At 37.2% G+C, this 25407-nt stretch overlaps 1 protein-coding gene across 1 annotated transcript in view; it reads right to left on the minus strand.

Annotated features, from left to right (window-relative positions):
* Positions 1-25407, minus strand: part of GALNTL6 (polypeptide N-acetylgalactosaminyltransferase like 6) — a 1114860-nt gene that overhangs the window by 81219 nt on the left and 1008234 nt on the right. The window contains exon 9 of the mRNA XM_036240055.1: positions 6213-6320. Coding sequence (XP_036095948.1) covers positions 6213-6320 — 108 coding nt within the window. The remainder of the gene's footprint in view (positions 1-6212; positions 6321-25407) is intronic.

Here is a 25407-nt window from a genome sequence, read left to right on the forward strand (position 1 = left end):
GCCTATAGGATCATTCAATATAATCTGTTAAACAGAACATATATCACTGTACATATTAAATAATGCTGCCTGTTATCTATGAAATATACTTCCTTTTCTGTTAAATCATAATCCCAATGATAACATTATAATCTATATAAAATAGCTTATAAATAAGTAAACTATACAAGATGCAGATGTAATTTCACAGTGAGTCTGACCATTTTTGTTTACCCCTTCTCTCAAGCTCACGATATTCGGATTGTTATGTATAGATTGCTGGACTATACCCTACAGTCATGGAGACATTAGTTATAAGAAGTTAAGGCTTGTGTTTATCTTGTTCATTATTTATTTTTCCAGGGTGTAGCACAATGCCTGGCATGATAAATATTTTCTTCAAAAATTAAATTTATTGGTATTAAAAATCTGGCAAAACCTGCTTATTGTGGGCTCTCAGAATTCCAGATGGGAAGTCTGTAAGTGTTTCCCAGATCTGGCTCTCCCTGAACCCATGTAAAGCTGTTACTTGTAACACACCTTATCTAAAACCAACCTCAGCATCTTTCCCTGCCCCCCTCCTCACATCCCCGTATTTGTCCGGATACTATTTCCTCAGGCACTGCGATGGAAACCTGAGTCACCAAAACCTGAGTCACACTTGGTGTCTCTCTCCTGGCACAATGTGACAAGTCAATAAATATCTTTTAGGAAATTTTCTTTACAATGCTTCTTGCATTCAGAATGTTACTTTATATAGTCCTTCTCCCTTTGAGTATTTACCTGTTGGTTGATCTTTCCACTTGACCCCTTCTATTTTTATCTTGGCACTTCCTGATCAAGCAGTGAGTACCTCGGTACAGTCTATTAGGAAAAGCTGTCCACCTTGGTCTGCTTACGGGCTCCTCCAGAATGGGTCTCCAATGCATGGTACAGTTTAACTCTAGAAGTCTTAAAAAATCCTTTGTCACCCTGGGGCCGCTCCTTCCTACCTGGAGCTTTGCTCATGTTGGAGTCCCTGCCATGACTGCCCCGGAGACTCCTGTTTATTCCAAGTCTCCTGATAAGAGACAATGTGGCAGGAGGGTTGAGCCTTGAATAGCCAGGCCTCAGTTCACAGTCCCAGCTCTACTCACTTAACATGAAACCTCTATCCTTTTTAAAGCGAGTTACCTTTTCAAGTACTATAGGCACCCTATACAATTTAATTCTTATGGGGGTTAACTTCTTTGGTTTATAGCTCTTCTCCTGAAACTTGGCTAATGGTTTCCATAAGAGGCAAGATGAAATTTTAGAAAAGAAAACATTATCAATATTACATGTCATGTCAGTGGCAAAATACAGAAGGATACAGTCCCCTGATTTGCATTCTCTGGTGTCCCTTGCACACTTGGGGTGAAAATTGGTTCCAGCTTTGCCTCCTATGCAATCCTCCCTCCCCTTGGACTAAGTAGGGCAGCTGTGTGAGCTTCCAGGACTACCCCACTCACAATCCGTAGGGCTGTCCTCTGCTGACAGGGAACCCTCCTGGAGAAACTTCCATGGGCCAAGTTGCTCCCATGGGGATGCTTGTATACTACAATTAGCTGGGATGGCTAGCCTCGGGGTGACTGCTCTGCACCTCTGTCATGTCCCTGCTGTTAGGGCCACCTGTCTCCAGTCCAATGGCTTTAATTGTCCCCATACAATGCGATTCACAGGGTGTCTATGAGGTGTCAGTAATTGCTGCTCCTTCAGCAGAATACTTGGCTCACAACACAACCTGTAAGATAAAGAGTCTCTTTGAAGAGTCTTCCACCCACCTGCCACTCAGCCCCCTCTGGTTTTCCAAGGTGTCACTCAGCAAAAGACTCAATGCATCTTTTACTGAGTAGCTGCTCACTCTTCTGTGATGAAGGACCTTCAGTCCATTCCAAAGAAGAGATGACTGTCACTCTAGTCTCCCTACAACTCTAGGGGTGAGCAGCCGTTTCCTCAGGGACTGGTTGTTTGTTTCTGGTGATAAGATACCAGGACTGTACCCAGTACTGACACAGGACCTCCAGAGGACATGTAGTTTTATTTGTGATGAGTGAATACCCTGGTTCCCAGATGAAGATGAATTATAAGTCACCTACCATGTCTCAGGTTTTTGTGTTTTGTGGGAATTGATATAAGGATGTTAATTTCCATTTTTGCCAAACAGAATATTAATAAAAATGTACCGTCTTGTATTTTGTCATAAAACAGAAAAAAGCCTATAATCAGTGCATAAAATGACATTATTAAATTGAATAGACTTAGCTCTGTGAATCTTATTTTTCTCAGTTCACTGAGGCTGGGTGAAAAGTGGTCCAGGAACTGGCTCTAATCACTGGTCATTAACTGAGAACTACTATTACGTGAACCTTGTTCATTTAATTGAGGTATTGTTGAAGGTCTTCTTTCAATTCAACAGCTGTGGTACCCTACCCTCTTCTCTTCCCTGTACCTATCCATACCTTTATAATACATTTGAACAATTATTTGCTGTCTTGTAGTGTCTTCTAATGGTTTCATGTATGAATATATTCTTGCTTCCAACCAGACTGTAATGCTAGGTACTGAACAACTAATTATTTGAATTTATTTCTATAATACACACTGGTATGTTGTTTAGAGGACTGTAGGTTGTTCACACATGTATGTGTGTATATATGTTTGCATGTTTTTGAATTCTGCTGGAATCCTCAATTTAGATAGGTACATAGATGAAAAGTGCACATTTTTGAAGAATTAAATGAACTTCGCCCTGGCCAGTGTGGCCCAGTTGCTTGGGTGTTGTCCCATGCACCAAGAGGTTGTAGGTTCAATTCCTGGTCAGGGTACACTCCAGGGTTGCTGGCTCCTTTTCCAGTAGGGGGTGTGCTGCAGGCAGCCAAATGATGTTACTGTCTATTGATTTCTCTCTCTCTCTCCCCCTCTCCCTTCCTCTCTCTCTAAAATCAATAAAAACATATTTCAAAAAAAGAATTAAATGAGCATTGTAAAGTAAGAAAACAATCCTTTGGAGTTAACTCTCCATCTTTGCCCATTTCCTAATGAGGCTGGAAAAATGTACTATGTATGAGTAGACATGGCCCTGCATTTGAGTATCTTTAAAGTCTCTCACAATTTTTGATGATTTAGTAATAATGTAGGGTGTAGCTGGTAGCTGACATTCTCCCATAAAATATCAGAATTGTTTTTTCATTTTTATGTACTTTTTATTTAAAAAAATCATAAAATGTTCCTTAGAGTGACAGCTGAGTCAATATTTATGACTTCCTAATTGCTCTAGCTGTTTAGGAAAAAAATGAGTCCTCAAGTAAAATTTAAATGCAAAAGATTAAAATTCAGAATTATGGACTGTTTTCATTTCAATGAATACTCACTTTTTGCTGAAAATGTTATGTACCAGCCCCAGTTTCCCTATGTTTGACAGTCCTTGAAAAAGTACTTAATTTCTATCTCGAAAATATATGAACAGTTTTATTATTTGAAAATGAGCCCTTTGGATCAGCAACCCCCCCCCCCCCTTTTATTCTACTTTTGACTGTAATTCAAGTACACACCATCCATCTTGCAAATGAATGATTCCGTTTGGGCGCGAGTTGGAGAACATATGAACAAGTGAAAGGGATGCATGACAGAACATCATTATCTATGGGGTATTTTTAACTGCCATGATTTATGATATTTACATGGCTGATTTGTGATATGTGCTCAAAACAGTTCAATCATTCATCTTTTTGTGAGTTCTTGTTGTTTTCCTGAATGAGTTTTTAGATTCATATGTATCAAGTCTTCTGACTAAATTAAATCATATTTTCTAATCCAAGATGTAGCTCTTTGATCACTTTATAATTTTGTGATTGGTTCCTTTTCTTTAAATAATATATTCGTACAGCTACTGAATAAAGTATGTTGTTAATGTCTGATTAATCTTTTGAGGGGGGAAGAATAATATGACTTTGTTCCTTCAAGGAGTATATAATATAACTTCATTATTATGACTCGAAATGGCTGTAAAAGAGATTATGAATGTGGCTGAAAAAAACGGACACTGTTGGCAAATTATCTCAGAAAGGGAATAAGGAAATATCCTATTTCCCCCCAAACACTCACCATAAATGTAACTTTTATTATACTTAATTAACATGTTTAAGTTTTAATAAGCATTTTTTTGTTGTAGTTTTTCCTAATTAATTAATTCTGTCAACAAATATTTGTTGAGTGTTTACCAAGTCTTGTTCTAGGTGTGGGGAGTATAGTACAATATTTCCCTTTATTCACAGGGGATACTCCCAAGATCCCCCAGTGAACATCTGAAACCATAGATGGTTTTAAACCTTATATATATATACTATGGTTTTTGCTACATACATATACTTTATGGCTTTTCTTTGGCACCCTCAAATTGCACTTTGGAGCCATTAAGTAAAATAAAGGTTACTTGAACACAAGCATTGTGATATTGAGAGAGTCTATCTGATAACCAAGATAGCTACTAAGTGAATAATCCAGGGTGGGGTGGTAAGGGTGGTGGGGGTCAGGCACCCGTGGGGGTGAGATTAGCATACTCAGTGTAGACAAACTGGACTGCATGAGATTTTATCACACTACTCAGAATGATGTGCTATTTAAAACTTATAAATTGTTCATTTCTGGAATTTTCCATTTAATATTTCTGAACGGTGGTTGACCATGGGCAACTGAAATCATGAAAAGTAAAACCATGGATAAGAGGGGCTACTGTAGAAAATAACACAGAGAGAAAGCTCTGCCTTTGTGTAGTTGAGATTCTAATGCATCCTGATGAACTAGTTTCTATTTTTTAAAAGCTTCTTATGTGAGCATATTGAGCTTTCTATAAAAGACTCAGTTACATATTGCAGCCTAACTAGTAAAGGAACCAGAATGAATGATTCAGGATTTGATTCCCAGGGCAACGTTGAGCAAAGGGGTGTGGTGAAACACCCTTTTCATAGATTTGACATCTGAGCAGTAGCAGGTGCATAATGTGGTAAGTAGAACTAACTCAGATATGAAGACCATAACATGAAAATCAGAAATTGTCAGGATTGCTTGGAGAAGGCATTGTGACTATGTCATCCCAAATATCTATGAAACCTTCTAAAAGGCTGGAGAGAAAATCATCCTTGCATTGATCTAAGAGCAAGAATTTTTCTTTTTCAAAACAATACCTGAAAAAAGAAAAATTGGACTTGGCCATTTTTGGAGTTTTGAGGCTGGAGTAAAACTTTAGGCAGAGCTGGTCCTAGTTACAAACGAGAAGAAGGCAGAGTTTGGGCATCTACCCCCTTTATCTCCTATTTACCCCTTTCTCCATCTGATCAGCACCGGAGTTTTGACCTGCTCCATTTCTGACCTGAGACGGTTCACCCCTCCTTAGGCAACCTGGTGGTCCCCCGCTCCCGGGAGGTCACCATATTGATGCCGAACTTAGTGTGGACACCCGATCAGCATAGCGTACTACAGTCCAGAACTCCTGGGCTCAAGCGATCCTCCAGCCTCAGCCTCCCGAGTAACTGGGACTACAGGCGCGCGCCACCGCGCCCGGCCTCTTTCTCCATCTTATTTATGATGTCTCCTGTCATACTCGATGTGGGAGGAACTGGACCTTTATTCCAAAGACTTGAACTTCAACTCTTCCTCTGCTATTTATCCTTCATGTGAGCATGAACAAGCCATTTTCCTAGCCTATTTTCTCATCTACAAAATAAAGATAAGAAAATTAAATAGACTGTATATGAAAGTATTTTGAAATGATTAACAAGAAGAATTAGCATAGTAACTAATGCTTCCTTAATGAATGGCAATAAAACTCAGAAACATGAAAACTATATACTGAAGCCTGCCAGAAAAAAAAATAGCAAGTGGTGAAATTCTTATTTCAGTTAGGTGTTTCTTTAAAAAAATTTTTAGAAAGCGAGGAAGGAAGAGAGAGATAGAAACATCAATGAGAGAACCCTCGATTGGCTGCCTCCTGCATGCCCCCCACTGAGGATTTGGCCCACAACTTGCCCTGACTGGAAATCGAACCTGTGACCTCTTGGTGCATGGGTCGACAGTCAACCACTGAGCCACACTGGTCGGGCTCAGTTAAGTGTTTCTGTCAGACTGTGTCTTAAATTATACCACGGGTGAGTCTGCTTCCTCTGCCAACGGAAAGCCGTATCAAGCCCAGTTTATTCAGATCACCAGGTACTCACTCTTGCCAGGCTGGTCCCAGATGGAACTTTATAGGGGACGTACTTCCTGTAGATATGACCAACTCTAGAACATGGAACATCGAACATTTCTCCTCCACACATCCAAACCTAAAGAGAAGAAATTTAAGAGTATGAAAAAAAAAAAAAAAAAAACCCAGAAAATTTCATACAAAAAATGAATTATTTGCAAGATTCAAAAACATCTTAAAACCTCTTAAAGTCTCAGAATGAATCATTTCTATTTATTATAAATGGTTAACTAAGGAAGAGAACCACATTTTAAAAAACCCAGATTCATAAAAGTATAGAACCAAAATACTAGTTTAGTAAAATCTAATTTTCATAGATATCTTGGCATTATTTTTGTTCGAGTAGAATTTTATCACAAATATTGCAGTGAACTAAAATTTAATGCTTAGACATCGTAGTTATATAGATACTTGTTTTGACAGTTTTGTGAAATCATTTGAAGAAGTAACATTGGAATTTAAATGTCAATTTAAAAAATTTAAATATATAAAAATGGAATTTCTAAAATAGATAAATGAATTAAGGAACACTGATATATCCATACTTGAAGTTACATCTAGATTATGAAACTTTCAGTAGAGCTCATCTTAAAAATCATAATTGCATTCTAATTTTCCCACCCTTGGGTTTTTTTTTAGGTAGTAAAAATAATTGGTTAGTTATGTGGACAGAGGAAATATTACACTTGAGGTATGTGTTAAAATGCTGTACTTATATACAGCAACAAAAATTAATTGGTTATATTTTATCATGACTGCCCACTTAGCATCCTGGTTCTGTATATAGCAGACTACTTATAATAAAAGGATAACTGGTCAAAACAAAAATTCAGACTTTATATAGGCTAGGGTTTTAAGTTGTTTTCATTGTAAGAAAAAGATTAAAAAGAGTTAGATACTGTAATGGTTAGTTTTATAGATCAGTTTGGCCACACTACAGGTGCCTAGATATATGGTCAAATATTATTCTGAATGTTTCTAAAAGGGTGTTTTTAATGAGATTAACATTTGGATTGGTGGGCTTTGAGTAAGGCAGAGTACCCTCCATAACGGAGATAGATCTCATCTAATCAGTTGAAGACCTTTATAGAACAAACACTGACTTCCCTCAAAGCAAGAAGGAATTCTACTGGTTGTATGTCTTTGGAGTTGAAGTGCAGATCTTCCCTGGGTCTTCAACCTGTCGGTCTACCTTACAGATTTTGGACTTACCATGCCTCCTCATTTGTATGAGATGTTTTTTAGAAACTCAAAGGGATAGAAAGGATTAATCTGATAGAACTATAAAAAGCCAGATTTCAACTCAGTATAAGGAAGAACTTTTTAGTAGACCGAATGATTAAAAATGAAACGGGCTATTGTATCATTAGCTGTGTTGAAATCTGTGGTAGATGACCCTTTGGTGGCAAGCATATAACTTTGCATGGACAGTTGATCTAGCTAACATTGTAAGGTAATTTTAATAACAAGGGTTAGCATTTATGAATGCTTACTATAACCTTTTTCATTTAATGCTCACAACTCAGTGATAGAATTTACTATTGCCTCAATTATACAGGTGGAAAAATGGCGGTCTATTGGCTGAGTAACTTGCCAAAGGCCATATAACTGGCCACTTCAAGAATGGAGATTCGAATCCTAGCAGTCTAACTCCAGTGCTCACATGCTTAATCTGTATTTTAGCTACAAAGTCAGCAAACTTTGTTTGTGGGAAGTCAGAGGGTAAATACTTTAGGCTTTGCAAGTCTTATGGTTCCTCTTTCAACCAGGCAACTCTGCTAAGGACAAGGTGTGGTTGTATTTCATTAAAATTTATTTACAAAAATAGGCAGTGCGCCATAGTTCGTTAGCCCCTGTTCTATAAGGTGCATAGTCCTTTCAAACACTGAAATTCAGTGATTCTATATGTGGGAGAGTGTGGAAAGATGAAACTGGACACCACAATGTCTCCCATTGCCCATGCTCCTTTACAATGTGACATTGGTACCCTCCCACTGAGATATGGGTCTACGTCCCTTCTCCTTGAGTTTGGGTGGGCTTGGGACTTTTTGGACCAGTAGAGTATAGAATAATTGAGTGATGCTAGGTCTTGAAAGGCAAGATAGCTTCCACCTGTTCCCTGGGGCACCTGTTTTTGTAACTCTGAAATGCCAAGTAAGAAATTTGACTCCTTGAGGCTACCCTATTGTGAGAAAGTCCAGGCCACATGAGAAGCCCTGTGGCCTGGACTTTTAATAGCCTCAGTGTTTTAATCCACAGCCAGGATCAACTGCCAGACATGTAAATGAAGATTCCTCTAAATTCTTCTTTTTCTAGCTATTGAATTACACCCAACTGAGACCTCCTATATCATGAAGTGAAAATGAGCTATCCCCCTTTGTGTCTTTAAATTTGGGACCCATAAAATCCATGAGCTTAACAAAATAGTTATTTTATGCTGCTAAATTCTTGGGTGCTTTGTGATGCAGCAAATGGTAACTGGTACTACACATTTCCAAATCCATGGTGAAGGTGAACTGCTAATACAGATAACCAAAACTTATGGATCACCCACCAGTTTTGTGGGAAATATAGCTCTAGGTCTCACCAATTTCCATGTTCACTTCTTCTTGGGTTATAAATTATAATAATTTTCCTGTTAGGTTATAATTTGTGTTAGATAGGGCTATATGATTATAACTTGCCGGGGGAAAGTGAACAGAAATGAGGTTCATTGCCTCTGGGCCAAAGTCATTAAGAGTGGACTTCCTTTTCTACCTTCATCATGATTTTTTTTTCCCCTCTCAGAGTCTGACCAACTGCAGGAGATCTAGAGAAGGGGTATCATACCATGTAAGATGGTGGCATCACTAAATACATGGGGCCTGGATCCCTGGCAAACTGGATGGGGCAGAGCACAACTCCTCTCCCAACCTGGGCCAAATTAGACAGGACCAATAGAGACACTTTATTGATTTTAAGTTATCAAGATTTTGGGATTGTTACAGCAGTTGGTCTACTCTGATAATCTTAAAAAATATTAAAGATACAGTAAATATAATTATTTTAGAGATTATTTTCTTTTATTATTTCTGCACTTTAAAGAGGTAAAATTTGAAAGACTTCAACAACAGATGAAGGGGTGGGTACTGGGAAGACAGAGATAGCCCTGTGTATAATAAAATGTCAGTTCTTATTGGTTAAAGCTAAGCAAGGTCAAGGCAAAGAAGCCTTCTTATCTGTCATCTGCAACTAGGAGACAGTGATTTGTTGGCAGAGACATTTATTTTTCATGAAAAAGGTGTCCATATTACTCCCATTAGTTGGTGGGGGTGGGCGATCTCTCTAATAGGAATAGGGAATGATGACAAATAAGGGCAAAATGTAGGGCCAAGGCCTGCAGCAATGCCTTACATGTTCTGGTTTTAATCCTCTTATTTTGGTTTATGCAGTTTTCCAGAATACTTAGAAAGCAGGCAGAAGTAGACTAAATACTTCTTATGAGAGTAGTCCCCAGGGTGAGAACTGCCACAATAGAAAGTTTAACAAGTCATCATTGCCTTCCTTTTTAAGATATGGCAAAATAGCTTAGTAGATACACAAATATTAAATTCTAACTAATTCTTTTCAGAAGGTCACTCTAATACAGCTTTTAAAGATCCCTGCATCAGCCCTGGCCGGTTTGGCTCAGCAGTTGGAGCGTCGGCCTGCGGTACAGAGAGACCCGCGTTCGGTTCCTGCTAAGGGCACGTACCTCGGTTGCAGTTTGTCCCCGGCCCTGGTTGGTCGTGTGGGTGGCAGCCACTCGATGTGTCCCTTCGCATCGATGTTTCTCTCTCTCTCCCTCACACTCTATCTGTACAAAAAATGGAAAAATATCCTCGGGTGAGGAAAAAAAAAGACATCAACTTTGTGGTAATTTATTATACACCAAGGACATTTTTCCATTTTTTGTTCAGACAGAGTGGGAGGGAGAGAGAGGAAGGGAGAGAGAGAGAAACATCGATGTGAAGGGACACATCGAGTGGCTGCCACCCGCACGACCAACCAGGGCCGGGGACAAACTGCAACCGAGGTACGTGCCCTTAGCAGGAACCGAACGCGGGTCTCTCTGTACCGCAGGCCGACGCTCCAACTGCTGAGCCAAACCAGCCAGGGCAAAGTTGATGTCTTTTAACAACACCCAGTTGTAACCTCACAGTTCTGTGAGTCAGAAGTCCATGAGGGTTTAGCTGGGTTCTCTGCCTAGTATCTCACAAGGCCAGTCTTGGTGGCAGCTGGGCTGAGCTCTTATCTGGGGAAGAATTTGCTCCAGGTCTCATTTAGATTGCTGGTAGAATTCAGTTCCTTGCAGTGTTGGACTGGGATCCCCACTTTCTTGGTGGCTGAAGACCAGGCTCCTATAGCCCATTCTTAGTTCCTTTCCCCATGAACACTCCGTCTTACCAATGGTTAACATCCCTCACATAGAATCCTTACTTACTCTTCAAATCTCTACAATTTCTTGGTGTTTTCAGCCTGAGAAACCTCTTTGCTTTCAAAGGGCTCATGTGATTAGGTTAGGCCCACCAGGATCATCATTCTACCCTAAAGAGAACTGATCAGTAACCTAATTACATTTGCCAAATCTCAAATGTAACATAATCACAGTAGTTAAACAAAGAAGACCATCATCTTATTGTTCTGCTTACCACACTCTCCAATAAATCAAAATTCATGTCTTCTATCAACAAGCGACTCCTAATTCTTAAAATTATTCCCATCAGAAATTTTTCTTTATATTCAAGTCAAATTTAGGAACTTTTGTCCATATTTTTTAATGCTAAATTCAGTGTTAAAAGGAACTATGAAATCGTAGAATTTGTTACTGCAATATTGCCACTAGGATCAATCACTTAAAAGCAAAAATCTGAGTATGTCATGCCTCCATTGAAAATCCTTCAGTGGTTCTATTGCTGTGAGGGTAAAGTCATAACTCCTCCATAAAGTTTTCCAAGCCATGTATTAGCTGGCTTTTGATTATGTGTCTCTCAATTGCCCTCCCTGGGCTATTTTTAATCCTTTAGGAGTCACCAAATTTCTCTCCTCAGGGCTTGCTGTTATCAGTTGTTCTCTCTAAAAAAATCCTTACCTCCCTCTTTACCCTCCCCTTCTTTCCTATCCTTTTTCCTATTTATTTTTCAGAGTTCAGCTTCGCCATCACAACTGAGCCCCTAAGATGTGGTTAGGACTTCTGCTTTATATGCTGTTTTCATCATGTACTTCTCTTTCGCATAATTCATTGAGTCAACAAATATGCAGTGAGTGCTTACTACGTGCTAGGCATTGTTCATCGCACTGGAGCCTAATGTGTGACCGTTTCAAAGTTCCGAGCACATGAAACTTTCCAGTGGAGACAGTATTTATGACAACTGTCATTAAGCGATTCATTTGTGTGTCTGTATAATGACCTGCTGAGTGTTTGTCTCCCCTCATTAGGCTATAATTTCCATGACTATTTTATTTATTATTATATCTCTAGCTACTAGTAAAGGGCTTAGCACACCATAGATAGTCAATAAATATTTGTCGAGTAGTCACCTCTTGTTTCAATTATACTTATATTCCTACTGATGTAAGGGTTCCATGGCCTTTCCAATGTATTGTTGCTTCTTCCAACCTCGGGGCCAACTTGCTTTTCACCATAAGCACATTAAATCAGTTGTTCCTAGTTGTAGAGTTGTTTGGTTTCTTTACCATGGATATTACCATGTACACCTTTATTTATTTATTTTTTTCAGTCTTACAGTAACAATACTCATTTCAGCAGAATCATCCATATCCTGAGATGTATCTGGTAACACTGTGGGAACACTGTTCCTTTGGAAAGCACAACCGTTGTAGCATTTGTCAACTCCCACAGCTATTCTAAAAGATGTGGTTCATATTTTTAAAAGACATTTCCTGTTAGTGTAATGTGATGATATGAAAAAGAAAAAGTCTATGGCATTGTCATACTTAAATATCTAATTCTTGGAGAAATGTTTTATATTTATAAATGATGTGTCTTGTTTTGACAATGTAAATATTTTAAAGCAATATTATCTTACCCATGATTGAGCACAGAACATTTTTTTTTCATAATGTAATTCAAATTGACTGAATAATTGAATGCTTGCCTTATTTGAAAAATCACCGTTAATATCAGCCACAAACTGGAATGTAGACATAGAGAATGTTAAATTGAATGAAATCATACAATTATATCTATCACACAGAATATGAAATTAGTTTCAGTAGGAAATTGATTGTCAGGAGGATAATAAGGAAACATTATTAGTAAAAGATGAAACATAATATACTATATGAAAATGATTATCCTAATTCTCAAAAAATATTTATTAATGCATTCATTTCCAAAACCTGCTGTCTCCCTGATTTTATTTACTACTTTATACCCCTTTTTCTCTGCTAACGCTATTCTGTGATCTTTTCTGTTCCTCCAACATGTCTTAGGGTGTTTGTACTGGCTGTTCCCTCTATCGGGGTTTCTCTTCCACACACATGGCTAACTCCCTCATCTCCTTCAAGTCTTAGCTCCAAGTCCTTTTGCCCAAACACCCTCTCATCCTGCACTAAGTCCTCATCACCCTACTTTGAAAAACTTCTTATGACTAGATAAACAACCACTTTACCATCTATCTAGAAATTAAAATGTTAATTGTTAACCTAAAAAGCCTTGGACTATAGACACTGGAAAGGGCCACGTCTGTCATTAAGCTGCTTGCCCTCTCCCCAGACATAATAAAGCTGCACCTTTGGCCTGGTTTGATCTAAAAAGGGTAACAGTGAGAAGTTATACCCACACACCACTGCTTTGCTTTAGTCTCTCAAACCTGGGTTTTCAGACTATTCTGAAGATCAGGAGAAAAAATGAAAAGCTTATCTTGACCTTTCCTGACTCCCTTTTCTATTTGTTGATCAGCACATAATAAAAGCAGAAACTGGGATGTATCTACAGTCTTTAATGAGGACATGGTGGTTCCCAGCCCTTATTTCTTCAGCCACCTGCCTATGATTTTTTTCAAAGTAAGAAATGCTCTGTTATGTCGGTATATATAAAAAAATCACGCCCAAACTATTTTGCATTTAATGAGCTTCAAGAGGTCTGGGTGGAGAATAGCAGGGGCTTCAGAGGGGACACTGATCAGAGATCGGAGACCACCCCTGTTACAATGCAGTGTTTATATTTGCAGCTACACTAAGGAGTCTTAAAAACGGTGATTTTAAAACAATGATGAGAGTGGGTCTGGAACAGAAAAACAGATATGGCACTTAGTGGTTTATTTGAAACTTTAAGTCTTGGAGAAGAAAGAATGAATTTGAACATTTTAATAGGGCCTCTTTAAGTAAAATATTATGGTTAAGGACATAATCCCTCATTTCCCTTAATTCATTATTCTACAATTTAGAAGGTGCATTAGTCAAAGTGATTGCCTTTTACCATTATTTCCACATGCTTCCAGATTTTGTGGATAATTGCTTAAATTTCTGGATTTACCATCTGCTAAAAATAAATAAAAGATTTTTTAAAAAACTTTTAAAATTGTCTTTCTGTAGAGGAACCACAACTTCTGCTCTTTCGGGGAAATATGCAAACATGTGACTCTCCTTTGCTCCTGAGTTGGGCTGTCAATCATGCCACCTTCTTAATGGCAGGGGCGGGAATATGGCTCAGGTCAGGCTAATTGAAGTCTTGCCTTGTGGTTTCATCAGATTGGAATTACCTTTCTGGTGGCAAAGCAGGAAATAAAAGCCTGAGAGCTTTCAGTGGCCATAGCTGAGGGATGGAAGGAGAGTCTGTCATAGGGAATGAAGCTGACACAGAGAGAAGCAGAGAAGATATTCAGAGAAAGGACCCTAGTTGCATTATGGCCTGTTTCCAGGCCTCCCAGAGTCTCACTCACTTCCTTGACTTTTTCACAGTTTGTTTACATGAGTGTCCTGTTCAATTTCCCTTTTCCTCTAAGTTAGGCACTTGGGTTTCTGTATTCTCATAAGCCAGAGAATCCACATTAAAAAACCACCTCTCTTTGAACAGTGAGGGTTTGAGTGTCTAGGAGCACAAGGGTGCATATTGAAATAAGCACATTAGTCCAAAGACTCAGCTGAATACCATTACAACAAACCTCTGAAGAAGCAAAAGGTGACCTGGACGGTTTGGTTCAGCAGTTAGAGCGTCAGCCCACGGACCAAAGAGTCTTGGGTTCGATTCCTGTCAAGGGCCTGTACCTTGGCTGTGGTTTGTCCCCGGCCCTGGTTGGGGTTGTGCGGGAGGCAACCAATTGATATGTCTCTCTCACATTGATGTGCCCTCCCCCACCCCACGTTCTATCTGAAGATAAATGAAAAAATATTCTCAGGTGAGGATTAAAAAAACAAAACAAAAAAGGAAGCAAAGGGTGTTTGAAACATTAGTCGATAGTCAATTACTATTATTTTTTTAGCAATATTCAATACAAAGAAATTTCATCAAAATAAAGATATGGGGGCACTCTTACAAGTTCAAAGTGGCATTTACATGTTTTTTTTTTAATCTTGAGGAGAAGCTGATATACTTTCATGATAGGGAATAATGGAAAGAACACCTTGGACCAGGGTTTGAATTGGGAAGGTCACTATCCCGTTCTGTCTCATTTTCATCTTCTGTAGAGTTGTAGTAATGTGTCTCCTTCATAAGGTGGTTGTAAACACAAACTTAAGTAATACAGTTAGAATCTTACAGGGCGCATAGTAGGTGCTCAAGAATGGTGGCCATATGATGTGGTCTATCTAGTGCACTACTTTCATTCTTCTGGAATATTGGGGGCAATATAGAGTGGTAGTTGTATATCCACATGTTGACCTCCATGAGGGGGCTCAGGCCTCATGACAACATGCAAGTTTGTGAATGTATGTGTGTGGGGTGGGGGGAGGTAAGGATTGTATTCTCAGTTGTCCCTCTCACAGTTTGGGGAAAAGGAGGGAATTGTGGGGTTAACACATGTGGGCTTTATGTACTATAGGTTGTTGACCTTGATGTAAAGTGTAAAAGTCAAATGCTTATACCTCTACAGTTAATGTGTGTATATACTCCGAGGCTTTTTCTAATACTGTCATTGATTTTTTTGATAAATTTCTCCACAAATATCTTTTGAGCTGTGGGCAAGCTAACTTGCTTCATATAAATGTACACACCAGAAGCATTAGAATAATTGTATTATATTTCATATTTCTTGTTAGAGAAAAATGGCAACTAGAAAAATATAAAAATTGAAAGCGATCTTAATATTAGAAAAAGATTTTAATAGGAAGTCAAATTGACCTTAACACAGGTACTGAATGCTGTGTAAATTGTTATACCTTGTTCACTTTACAACTGTCTGTAAAAGCTAAAATAAAATTAAACAGGGAATGGGGAAAATGTCATCAGACATAAAGGAAGTAACAACTGGGAGGAATTCAGACTTGCCACTAGGCTTATATCTGATGGACATAAAATTTAACTTGAAAATGCTCGGTTACACCTGAGGTACCTTTTGTTGGGTAATTGAAATGAATCTCAGACTGGCTGGTGAGACATTTAGCAGCTGTTTCTGTTTATCTTTGAGTTTCTGAATGAGTTTAGAGTCATTTTAATATTTTCTTTGGAAGATCAATTCTGGGCATGTTGAATTAAAATGGTTATTTTTATGTCACCTAGGCTAAATATTGCAGGGAAAAAAAACCCCATAGGAGCAACTTCAGATATTTCCTTGTGTGTCTGAAGGTAAATGGTGTGCCATAAAAAGGCTTCTGTCAAATTTAAATATAAAATGCATCCACACTTTGAGGTACTTGGCATGCTCAAAAGTAAGAAGAAGTCTCTAATATAGCTATCTCAGAAAAGCAATGAAAAGGTATATAAAATATTTTAGAATCATTCTTGGCATAAAGAGGATTTCTAATGAGCACATTTTATAAGGCTGAATTTATTTCTAACACAATCATTTGAACAAACTCATGATAGTTTATAGAGAGATGGCTTAAGGGAAAAAGGGTATACTTGTAAAATGAGATTGAGTTGTACCCTTCTAGAGAGGCAAATAAACCATTTTAGGAGTACGAATTAAACACCCTATGAGGTTTTCGTATTTTCAGACAACTATGGAGAAAGAGGAAAATGCTTATTAATTAAAACTTGTTACTTTATTTGTTTTGTCATATGAACTATAAGTGCTTCATCTAGCTCCCTCTCACACCAAATTTTATATCTGTTTTATTGAGATTGCATTAAATTTATGAGTATGCTTAGGGAAAATTATCTTCTTTATGAATTTTCATGTGCTCAAGTCTTTTTGTGTGTCCCTCAGTAGCATTTTAACTATTCTTCATGAGGTCTAGAACATTTCTTACATTTATTCTTAATTGGTTTTTTTTGTTCCTACTATTGTATTTATTGATTTTTTTTTTTTCAGAGAGAGAAGAAGGGAGAGAAGGGAGAGAGAGATAGAAACATTGCTATGAGAGAGAACATTGATCGACTGTCTCCTGTACACCCCACACTGGGGATTGAGCCCACAACCTGGGCATGTGCTCTGAGCAGGAATTAAACCCGAACCTCTCAGTCCACTGGATGATGCTCAATCCACTGAGCCACACCTGTGGGGCTTCCCTGCTATTGTAAATGGTATCTACTTTGGAAGTTGTTATTTGTATACATAAAGGATATTGTTTCTATATATTTACACACACAGACACAGACACACGCACACACACACACACACATTTTACCCAGACAACTTACTGAATTTCTTATTGTTTATAGCAGTTTATCAGTAGGTTCCTTGCATTGTTCAGGTAGGTATATGATGATATTATTTGCAATTAATGAAAACTTTTTCTTCTCCTTTCCATTTTTGATATCTCTTATATCATCTCTTGTCTAACTGAATTACCTACTGTCTCCAGAATAATATTTAATAACTTAATGGAAAAATTCCTAGATTGTTCTCATTAAGCTAGCCAATGATTTTTGAGTTGAGAGATATTCATTATACAAATGCATAATAATATTATTATTATTTTTTTAAATCTTCACTTGAGAATATTTTCCCATTTATCCTCAGAGTGGGAGAGAGGGAGGGAGAGAGAGAGAGAAACATTTGAAGCAAGAGAGACACATTAATTGGCTGCCTCCTGCAGGACCCTAACCAGGGCCAGGGACCGAACGTGCCTTTGACCAGAACTGAACCCTTCACTCTTTGGTCCATGGGCCGACGCTCTAACCACTGACCCAAACTGGCCAGGGCTGCATGGTAATATTTTAATCATGCTAAGTATTAAGTATTTTGTTCAAAGCAGATTGCATTGTTTATGAAATGCTTTTATATTACGTATGAAGATGACCATAACCTTTAAATTTATTATTAAGGTGAATTATGTTAACATGGTATGTTAACATACATATCTCAATATTGAAACACATCCATGAAAGCTGTACTTATTTTTGTGTATTAGTCTGAAAAGTTGTTCTACTGTGTTATCTTTTACTATTTTTTAATCTTAGTATTTACAAGTAAAAGATGTCTGCATTTTTGAAATCCTTTTGTGCCATCTTGGTCAGAGTTTGCTATTAACACTATGCTAATTTTATAACCATTTTGAAAGATGTTTTAAAAATGTTTTTTTTCTTTTTTAGACACAAAAGAGAAGGGATATTCTTTGTGGTGCTTTTGACATGACCTTCACTTCAGTGTTGGTTTCCTGTTTCTTTTTCATTATATACCAACTGCTGCTCTGTGTTTTTCACATTCTTGACTTTTGATAAAAGTTCAGCATTTTATATTTTTAAGAGTCAATGACTTCATTAATATTTTCAAAAGAAGAATTATAACCATGTATAGCAACATTATTTTGGTGACTTATTCATTTTTTTCTGGTCTTTTCTTCTCTCTCTCTCTCTTTCTTTTTTCTTTTTGGTTATATTTTTATATGCTACTTCTTTTTAAAAATATTATTATTCATCTTTGAATAGGGTGAATTCTTCTTACCAATTATAGCAGGTATTCGCCCTATGACACAAAATTTGTGTATAAGTAAATTGATGTAGCCTATATTTGTCTGCATTCAGTAGGAATTGGCTGCTGCAGAGCTGCTCATAATACCGAGTATCTTTCCTCCAGCCCGCCTCATGAACAGGCTGCTTCCTGCAGATATGGCTGGGTAATAACTCTTTGAAACTTTCCCCAACCTCCCATTTGCTGCTTCTCTTGGGTGCCAAACTCAATCCAGGGACACTCTAGCTGCCAGCAATCACACATGTTGTATTATTTCAAATAAATGATTATGGTTTTTCTCTTTAGGGTGTGCCTATTGGAAAATGTAGATTTACTGACTTCAGGTAAGAGTTGTAGCTGTGATCATTTCATCTTTCCATGTCCCTGTTGTGACATCACTGAATTTACCTTTACCGCATTGATTACCTTTTTGATACATGGTGGATGGGGATAAGATTTATGGTAATTTGTCAAGGATACAGTTTTTTTGTTTTGTTTCTATTTCTTATTCTCTTTTCAGTTTTGACTGATCTCTAAGAGAAGATATTTCCTGTCCACTTTAAAACTGTTAATAATTGTAATTGTCTAACACTCAATTGTTGAACTATAACTATACTTTGAACTTTTTTTGATGGCCATGTACCATGTAGGAAACTTTAAATTTAATATTGTGGGCTTATTATTTTTGATTTTCCAAGTCCCAATAAAAAAGTCCATGTTTGTTTTTGAGAAACTCTGCCGTGAGGGGAAATTCTAGAATATTTGGTTTAGTGAGCAATGACAATCTCAAACTCATGGCTGCTTACTTGTTTGATTAAGAACTGAACATTCTGTACTCAATGATTAATACTGTGTATATTCAATTCTTATTGAATAATCAGTGCATTTTGAAGATAGTAAAAATTAAATTTTACATTAAATCATAACGAGTTGTCAGCCTTCACATTTAATAAACATCAGATAGGAAGAAACTATATTTCCTTTTTCAAGTAGTTTCAGAGACTGACAGTAGCCACTTTTCCACCAAGGGCATAAATTCTATTTTTCCAGCTAAGAGAAATTAGGCTAATGGTTTTGAGAGCAAACCCAAATTCTATTTGTTGCTTTGATATTAACTAAGTAAAAGCCTATCTATGCAATTATAAAATAGAAATTATATTTTTACCTTGCATTAGTGTTGAATGGGATAAGAAATTTAATTCAATGACCTTAAGTGCTAACTCATTACTTGTTCTTGTTAAGGGACCAAATAATAGTTATTACCACCAGAGGAAGAATAGAATGCCCAGAACTTTGGGATACAGATAACTTCATGTAAAGATTTTATAAGTTGTAAAGGGATGGAAAATAAACAATCTATTAGCATCTCAGACTTATTTTAGTCCCTTTTAAGCTGTATAGGCTTAACTGTGTGTGGCAGGATTATAAATGGAAGAATTCATTTTGTTATGCTCAGTGTATTTTCCATCTTCTATTTTCACTCCAGGAACATTTTCTTTGCCAGCTACACCAAAGTAGAAGCAAGTATTCAAAGAAAATCCAGAGGCTTATTTTAGGACTGATTTTTTTTTTTTTAACTGTAGAGACTACACAACTTTGGGCCTGGGGGAAGAAAAAAGATGTGATATCTAAAAAGCAAAACAGGGCAATGGTCTGTACGACCAGAGTACAGAATAAGAGAGACAAGGGAAGGGCACCACAGCAGACTTGCCCCAGACTCATCACTGTAAGATGCTGGCCATTCAAAAACCCTGGGTACCTGTAAGCCCTCTGACAAAGTTCAGGGAACTGGGGCACTTGGGTAGGGATGAGGACCAAGAGGAAGAGCCACACCCCAGACCCAATCTGAATAAAGGGGAATTTGCCTCCTTGCCAATACCAGTGTGCCTACTGCTTTTCCCATCTCTCATTAGACTGAAAGTATTTGTCAGTAGGGACTGAATTTCTGTTCAATTGACTTCATGCATCCACCATCACTCTCTAGTCCTTCTGCAAACATATTGAACTGTATTCATATTATGTTGAACATGGAATGTTTTGCTCACAGTAGCTGTTATATGCTTACCTCAAAGGCAGAGAGTTCATTTCTTCCCAAATGTGATTATGCTAGTTTAAAAAAAAAAACTGTAATCATGTAATTTAATTAAATACCACTTAAACTGATGAAATATGGTTATGAAAAGAGAAAGAAGTGTTGGTCATGTCAAAACTAATTCAAGGAGTTGGAAAAGACTGAGTGTTGTTAAAATTAGATGTGGGCGAAGTAACAATAAAAGGTTTCGTGAAATCATTGGAAATCAGAAGGATTCTATTACTGCATTATAGCTTCAAAATGTCTTTAGGTTCTTATTCCAATTTTAAAGAACCCAACTGAAACTCATAGTGAATGCAGTATGGGTATGGTTTATGCTCCCCTACTTTATTTAGTCCAGTTGGTGGACTCATATGCAGAGGGAAGAGCTTTGGTCTCCCTTGCATTAGAAAACTGATGAATAAAAGTACATTTATATAGTTTACTTTCAAGAAAATTCTTCATGTAGTCTTTTTTTGTTGTTGTTCCTTTAATTGCTCTTTACGTTTAATGGGAAAAATACTCAGTTCAATTGTCCTTGATCCAAGGACTTCTACTGGACTTCCATGGCATTTTTGTGCACAGTCTAGCTTGCATGGTACATGGACTCACAGTAAAGACTGTTGATTAAGGTTTGGAGGGAGGATAAATAAATTTCACAGCAACAGAACCAAGTCTGACTGGTTAGTTAAAATCTCTGTAATAAATAGGCACAGAAATGGAAGCACAGATTCCTATCTTCTGGGCAAAAAAGGAAGACACTTGTTCAATTGGTTTGCACTGTAGTTTGAGACAGGTAGGCAATGGAAAGTTTCATGGTGTATGATTCAGTGTGTTCATTTGATTTGTGTTGTTTTAGGGGCAACTTTGAACTTGTAGGAGGTGGAAATAAAGCAACTCAGGGAATAAATAATTGAAATGTGAAGACAGGTTAAAAGAGGAGAAAGACTAGAGGAAGGGAGGCCAGCAAAGAGGCTGTTGTATGTATCCCGAATTATTACTGTGAGTATGCAAATAAAAAGTATTCCAAACAATACTGAGGATGAGCAATTGTGGCAAATTCATTCTCAAGCTGCTGCTAGAGAGTAAGCTCCTCCACAGAGGGAGATTCTTCTCACATTTATCTTGGAATTGCAAGAGCTTAGCCCAGAGTTGGCACATTGTTGTTAATAAACAAATGTCTATTGAATGAACTAATGACTGATAAGGGTGGAAAGATTGTGAGACATGTTAAAGTTTCCTTAAATGTCTGAATCTTAAGCTCAAAACATGGGAAGGTCAACAGCACAAAACAAAGGTGATTGCATGGTGTGTTATAATTGAGTAAGAGTGGTTTTTTAAATGGGCTATACGGGGCCATTAGCTTTGGTAGATTCACTTTAGGACATATGAACCCCATACTAATCTCATCGGGGGCTGTGAACATTTCTGTCCAGCTAAAGCTGGTGATCAAGAGCTCTTCCTGAACTATGAAATGGCCCCAGAAATACTGGATCAATGTGATAGCCTACTGATAAGCTCCTGGGGTTGAAAAAGGACAGCTCAAACCAATTTTAATGTTCTTCTACCTAGATCTAAACTTGATGTCCCAAGCCAGAGAATTCTGTGGAATAGAGTCAATCAGAGCCTGGGATTCATTCTAAATTTTGTGGTGCCTAATTTGTGCTTTCTGCTCACTTTTATTTTCTGAGAAGAGTTTTCGACAATTGAAGGACAGATCTTTTAAACATGTTAACATTTGGACGTTTTAGGGAATGGACGTGAAACACTGAAAAATCAGAGACTCATAATGGTTTGAACATCATTTCAGCCACTTAAATAGCAGACAGTATTAAAAGATGTGGGTTATCTCTTTTATGCTACACTGTGCAGTCTGTCTGGGTTTCCTCTTTATTTCCAGGTGCAACTCCAAATTGAGTGCCTGGAACAAGGCCTGTCACAAATGAGATGCTCAATAAAAGCTTGCTGAATGAATGACTAAATGCTGCTTTCTCCTCCCAAGCAGCTGGCTGACCTAGCAACATTTGAAGGACAGCTGGATAATTTCGGGCCATCAAGGAGTTCAGAATCATATTAAAACATACTAACCACAAGCAGATCATTTCTCTGGAGAGATCTTTTCCACCACTTACTCCTGAAAATTACTCTCTTTTAGCTTTTATGTTATGGCATAAAATCTACTCATCTGATCAGATGTTAGAAAAAGGAAGGAAAAATATTTCGAGAGAAAAATAATTGAGGAGCACTTTTAACCAAATACTGTTTGACCCAAAACTAAGCCCTTTATATAAAGCAGAGCTTTCTGGAAATATTTTTATTCAGCGATGAAATCTTGTCATCAACTTTGGTGAAATGATTCTTTGGTTGAAAAGTAGACAACTAGTCTGGCGGTGTGGCTCAGTGGTTGAGCATTGACCCATGCACCAAGAGGTCACTGGTTTGATTCCCAGTCAGGGCACATGCCCAGGTTATGAGACCAATCTTCAGTGGGGGGCATGCAGGAGGCAGCCAATCGATGTTCTCTCTCATCGATGTTTCTATCTCTCCCTTCCTCTCCTTTCCTCTCTCTCTAAAGTCAATAAAGAAAAAAAAAATTAAAAAAAAAAAAAGAAAAGTAAACAATTGGCAAAGATGTCTGATAATGACCATAGATAGAAATCTTTTGACTTAGATCTTTTAAGTTCTAGACTTCAAATACTTTCTATATTATGGTGTGAAATACACTAGTGCATTCTCAATTATCCATGCACATTTCCGAAACCTTAAGGGCTGACCAGTTATATCTTACTGCTCTTTCCTGTAAAATTAAACACAACTTATGGCCTATACCCAAAACCTCATATATTTGTTTTTTCTCTCTTGTTTTAAATTATATCATATAATACCATTTAACTGAGACATTGTGTACAGTTCTACTGATTCTTTGCACACAGAGAAAATTCTTGCTTCAATGCAAATTCTACCAAGCCTGCTTAAGTGTGTCCTCCTCTTGTTACAAGTACTAATAAGGAGGGACAGGAACCCTAAGGTCATCACACAATAGCAAGATGAATGAAGGGATATGTCTAAAATGGGACTCTGTAAGACACAGCTGTCATCAAAGAGGCTGTCATTCCAACCAAACAACCAAGGGCAATTTAGTCCTGAACTTCCAGCACTGTTGCCATAGTTTCTAGGCAAAGCTGACAGGATTGCATTCCAATTATATCCTTCAGGATGACAGATAACTAAAGAATCGAAAACGGGGTAATAAAATTTCAGGTCACCCAAAAGAGATGTGATAGATAGGAGTGACAGAGAAATGGGAGATGCAAGTGGATGTTGGTCTAGAAAATACTTTTGTGATTTAGAATGCAAATATATATTCTGCAAACTCTCCAGCTGTTCAGTAGCAATTTTATACAGCATGCAGTTCATTATTCAAAACCAGGCATCTCACGCTTAATAGAAATTTTCTTAATATTCATGAATTAAGAGAAGTTAAAAAAAAAATCTCTTGAACTGTGAAAAGCAAAAAGAATCCCTTGAATTCTGATAATAGCGCAAATATAGCAATGCCATTTTTATCTTTCATGCTTCCAGTTGGAGGTATTATTGTAAACTTTGCACCCAGCTTTAGGCAATATCTGCTTATCAGTGGTATTTTGCCAGGGTTAGCAGAAAGTTTGTTGCTTTGCTATTATACTATAATAAAGACACTTGCCTCTGTTCAGTGAGAGGAACCATTAGGCAGCGATTTAGAAAGGTGTTGGTAGATATGATTTGGGTGTAAGAGAATTTCATGTTTATGCATCTCTGCAATTAAGAAGAAATGGAGTACTTAAAGCCCTAAGTGGCACTGGGTAGTTATGTAATTAAAAGTTAAAAATAATTTAATCTAAAAATCTTTGACACTTTAAGCCTCAGTTTCTTCATCTGTAAAATGGAATAACACCTAACTTTTAGAGTTGTGATTTAAAATTAGATAATGCATAAAAAGCATTTAGCTTGGCATCTGGCTCATCCCACTAGGTAAAGGTGGTTAGATGCTATTTTTATCATTATTACCTCTATAGTTATTACCTTCTGCCATATACAAGGTGATGAGCATGCAGCTATACCAGAGAAACCCAAAAGACACTGGCAAACTCAAGGATTTTAAACATGCATTTATAAAAAGGTTGAGAAAAGAATAACTTATATGTAATATTAGATGTGTTTGAAGGATGGCGAAAGAAAAGCACTAATTTAATAAATGGTATTGCAAGGATTACTGCCAGCATAGTGAGATGGAAAGTTCTAGATGACTGGAAGCCTGCAATCATGCCATCTGAGCATCTCTGGGAATATTTAGTTTATGACACTTTGAGGACAACATATAATTTCTGTTAACAAACTGAATATACCTGTTACAGTTCTATAAAAATCAGTTTTTATAATTTTTTAATATATCAGTTCCAAAAGTTTAGCTGGATTCCTAAGTTTGACTTTTACTATATTCAGAATACATTTTTTTCCTCAGCAAGAATTGGTTTGATTTCATAATGAAAATAATTAGGAAAAGTTGAATTACTTAATGAGATTTCTATATGATAAATCTTGCAAGAATCAATCTAGTTTTTATATAAATAGTGAAAATGATAGTGTAAAAAAAGAAAATAATTTTTTTCTGTTACAAGACTGTTTTTTAGAAAAACATCCTGGAGGTTTGGAGTATAACCTTTTGCACAGTGTATTTTGCTTTGATTATGTGCTCTTCACATGTGGTAAAGTTTTTTCATTTATAAACCCTGAAATTTAATATTCTATCATATACATATACATGTTAGAGTATATAATTTTACTGAGTGTTTATGGTCAAAGCAAGTAGAGACCTGGGTGATTTCAGATAAAAATAAGTAAAAAAAATTGCTTGTTTTGGAATTATATAAAGATAGCTTTAATTTAATTCAAATTTTAAAATAACTCTTCTGTTATTGAGTTTGGAATAACTGGTTACAATCAAAATGTAAAATGCTTTTTCTAGAACAAATGAAAAGGACAAAAGCTCCAATAAGTTTGATTTCTTTCATCTCAATTTT

Source organism: Molossus molossus, unplaced genomic scaffold (assembly GCF_014108415.1).
Source record: "Molossus molossus isolate mMolMol1 unplaced genomic scaffold, mMolMol1.p scaffold_m16_p_4, whole genome shotgun sequence".
In the NCBI taxonomy this organism is placed as follows: domain Eukaryota; kingdom Metazoa; phylum Chordata; class Mammalia; order Chiroptera; family Molossidae; genus Molossus; species Molossus molossus.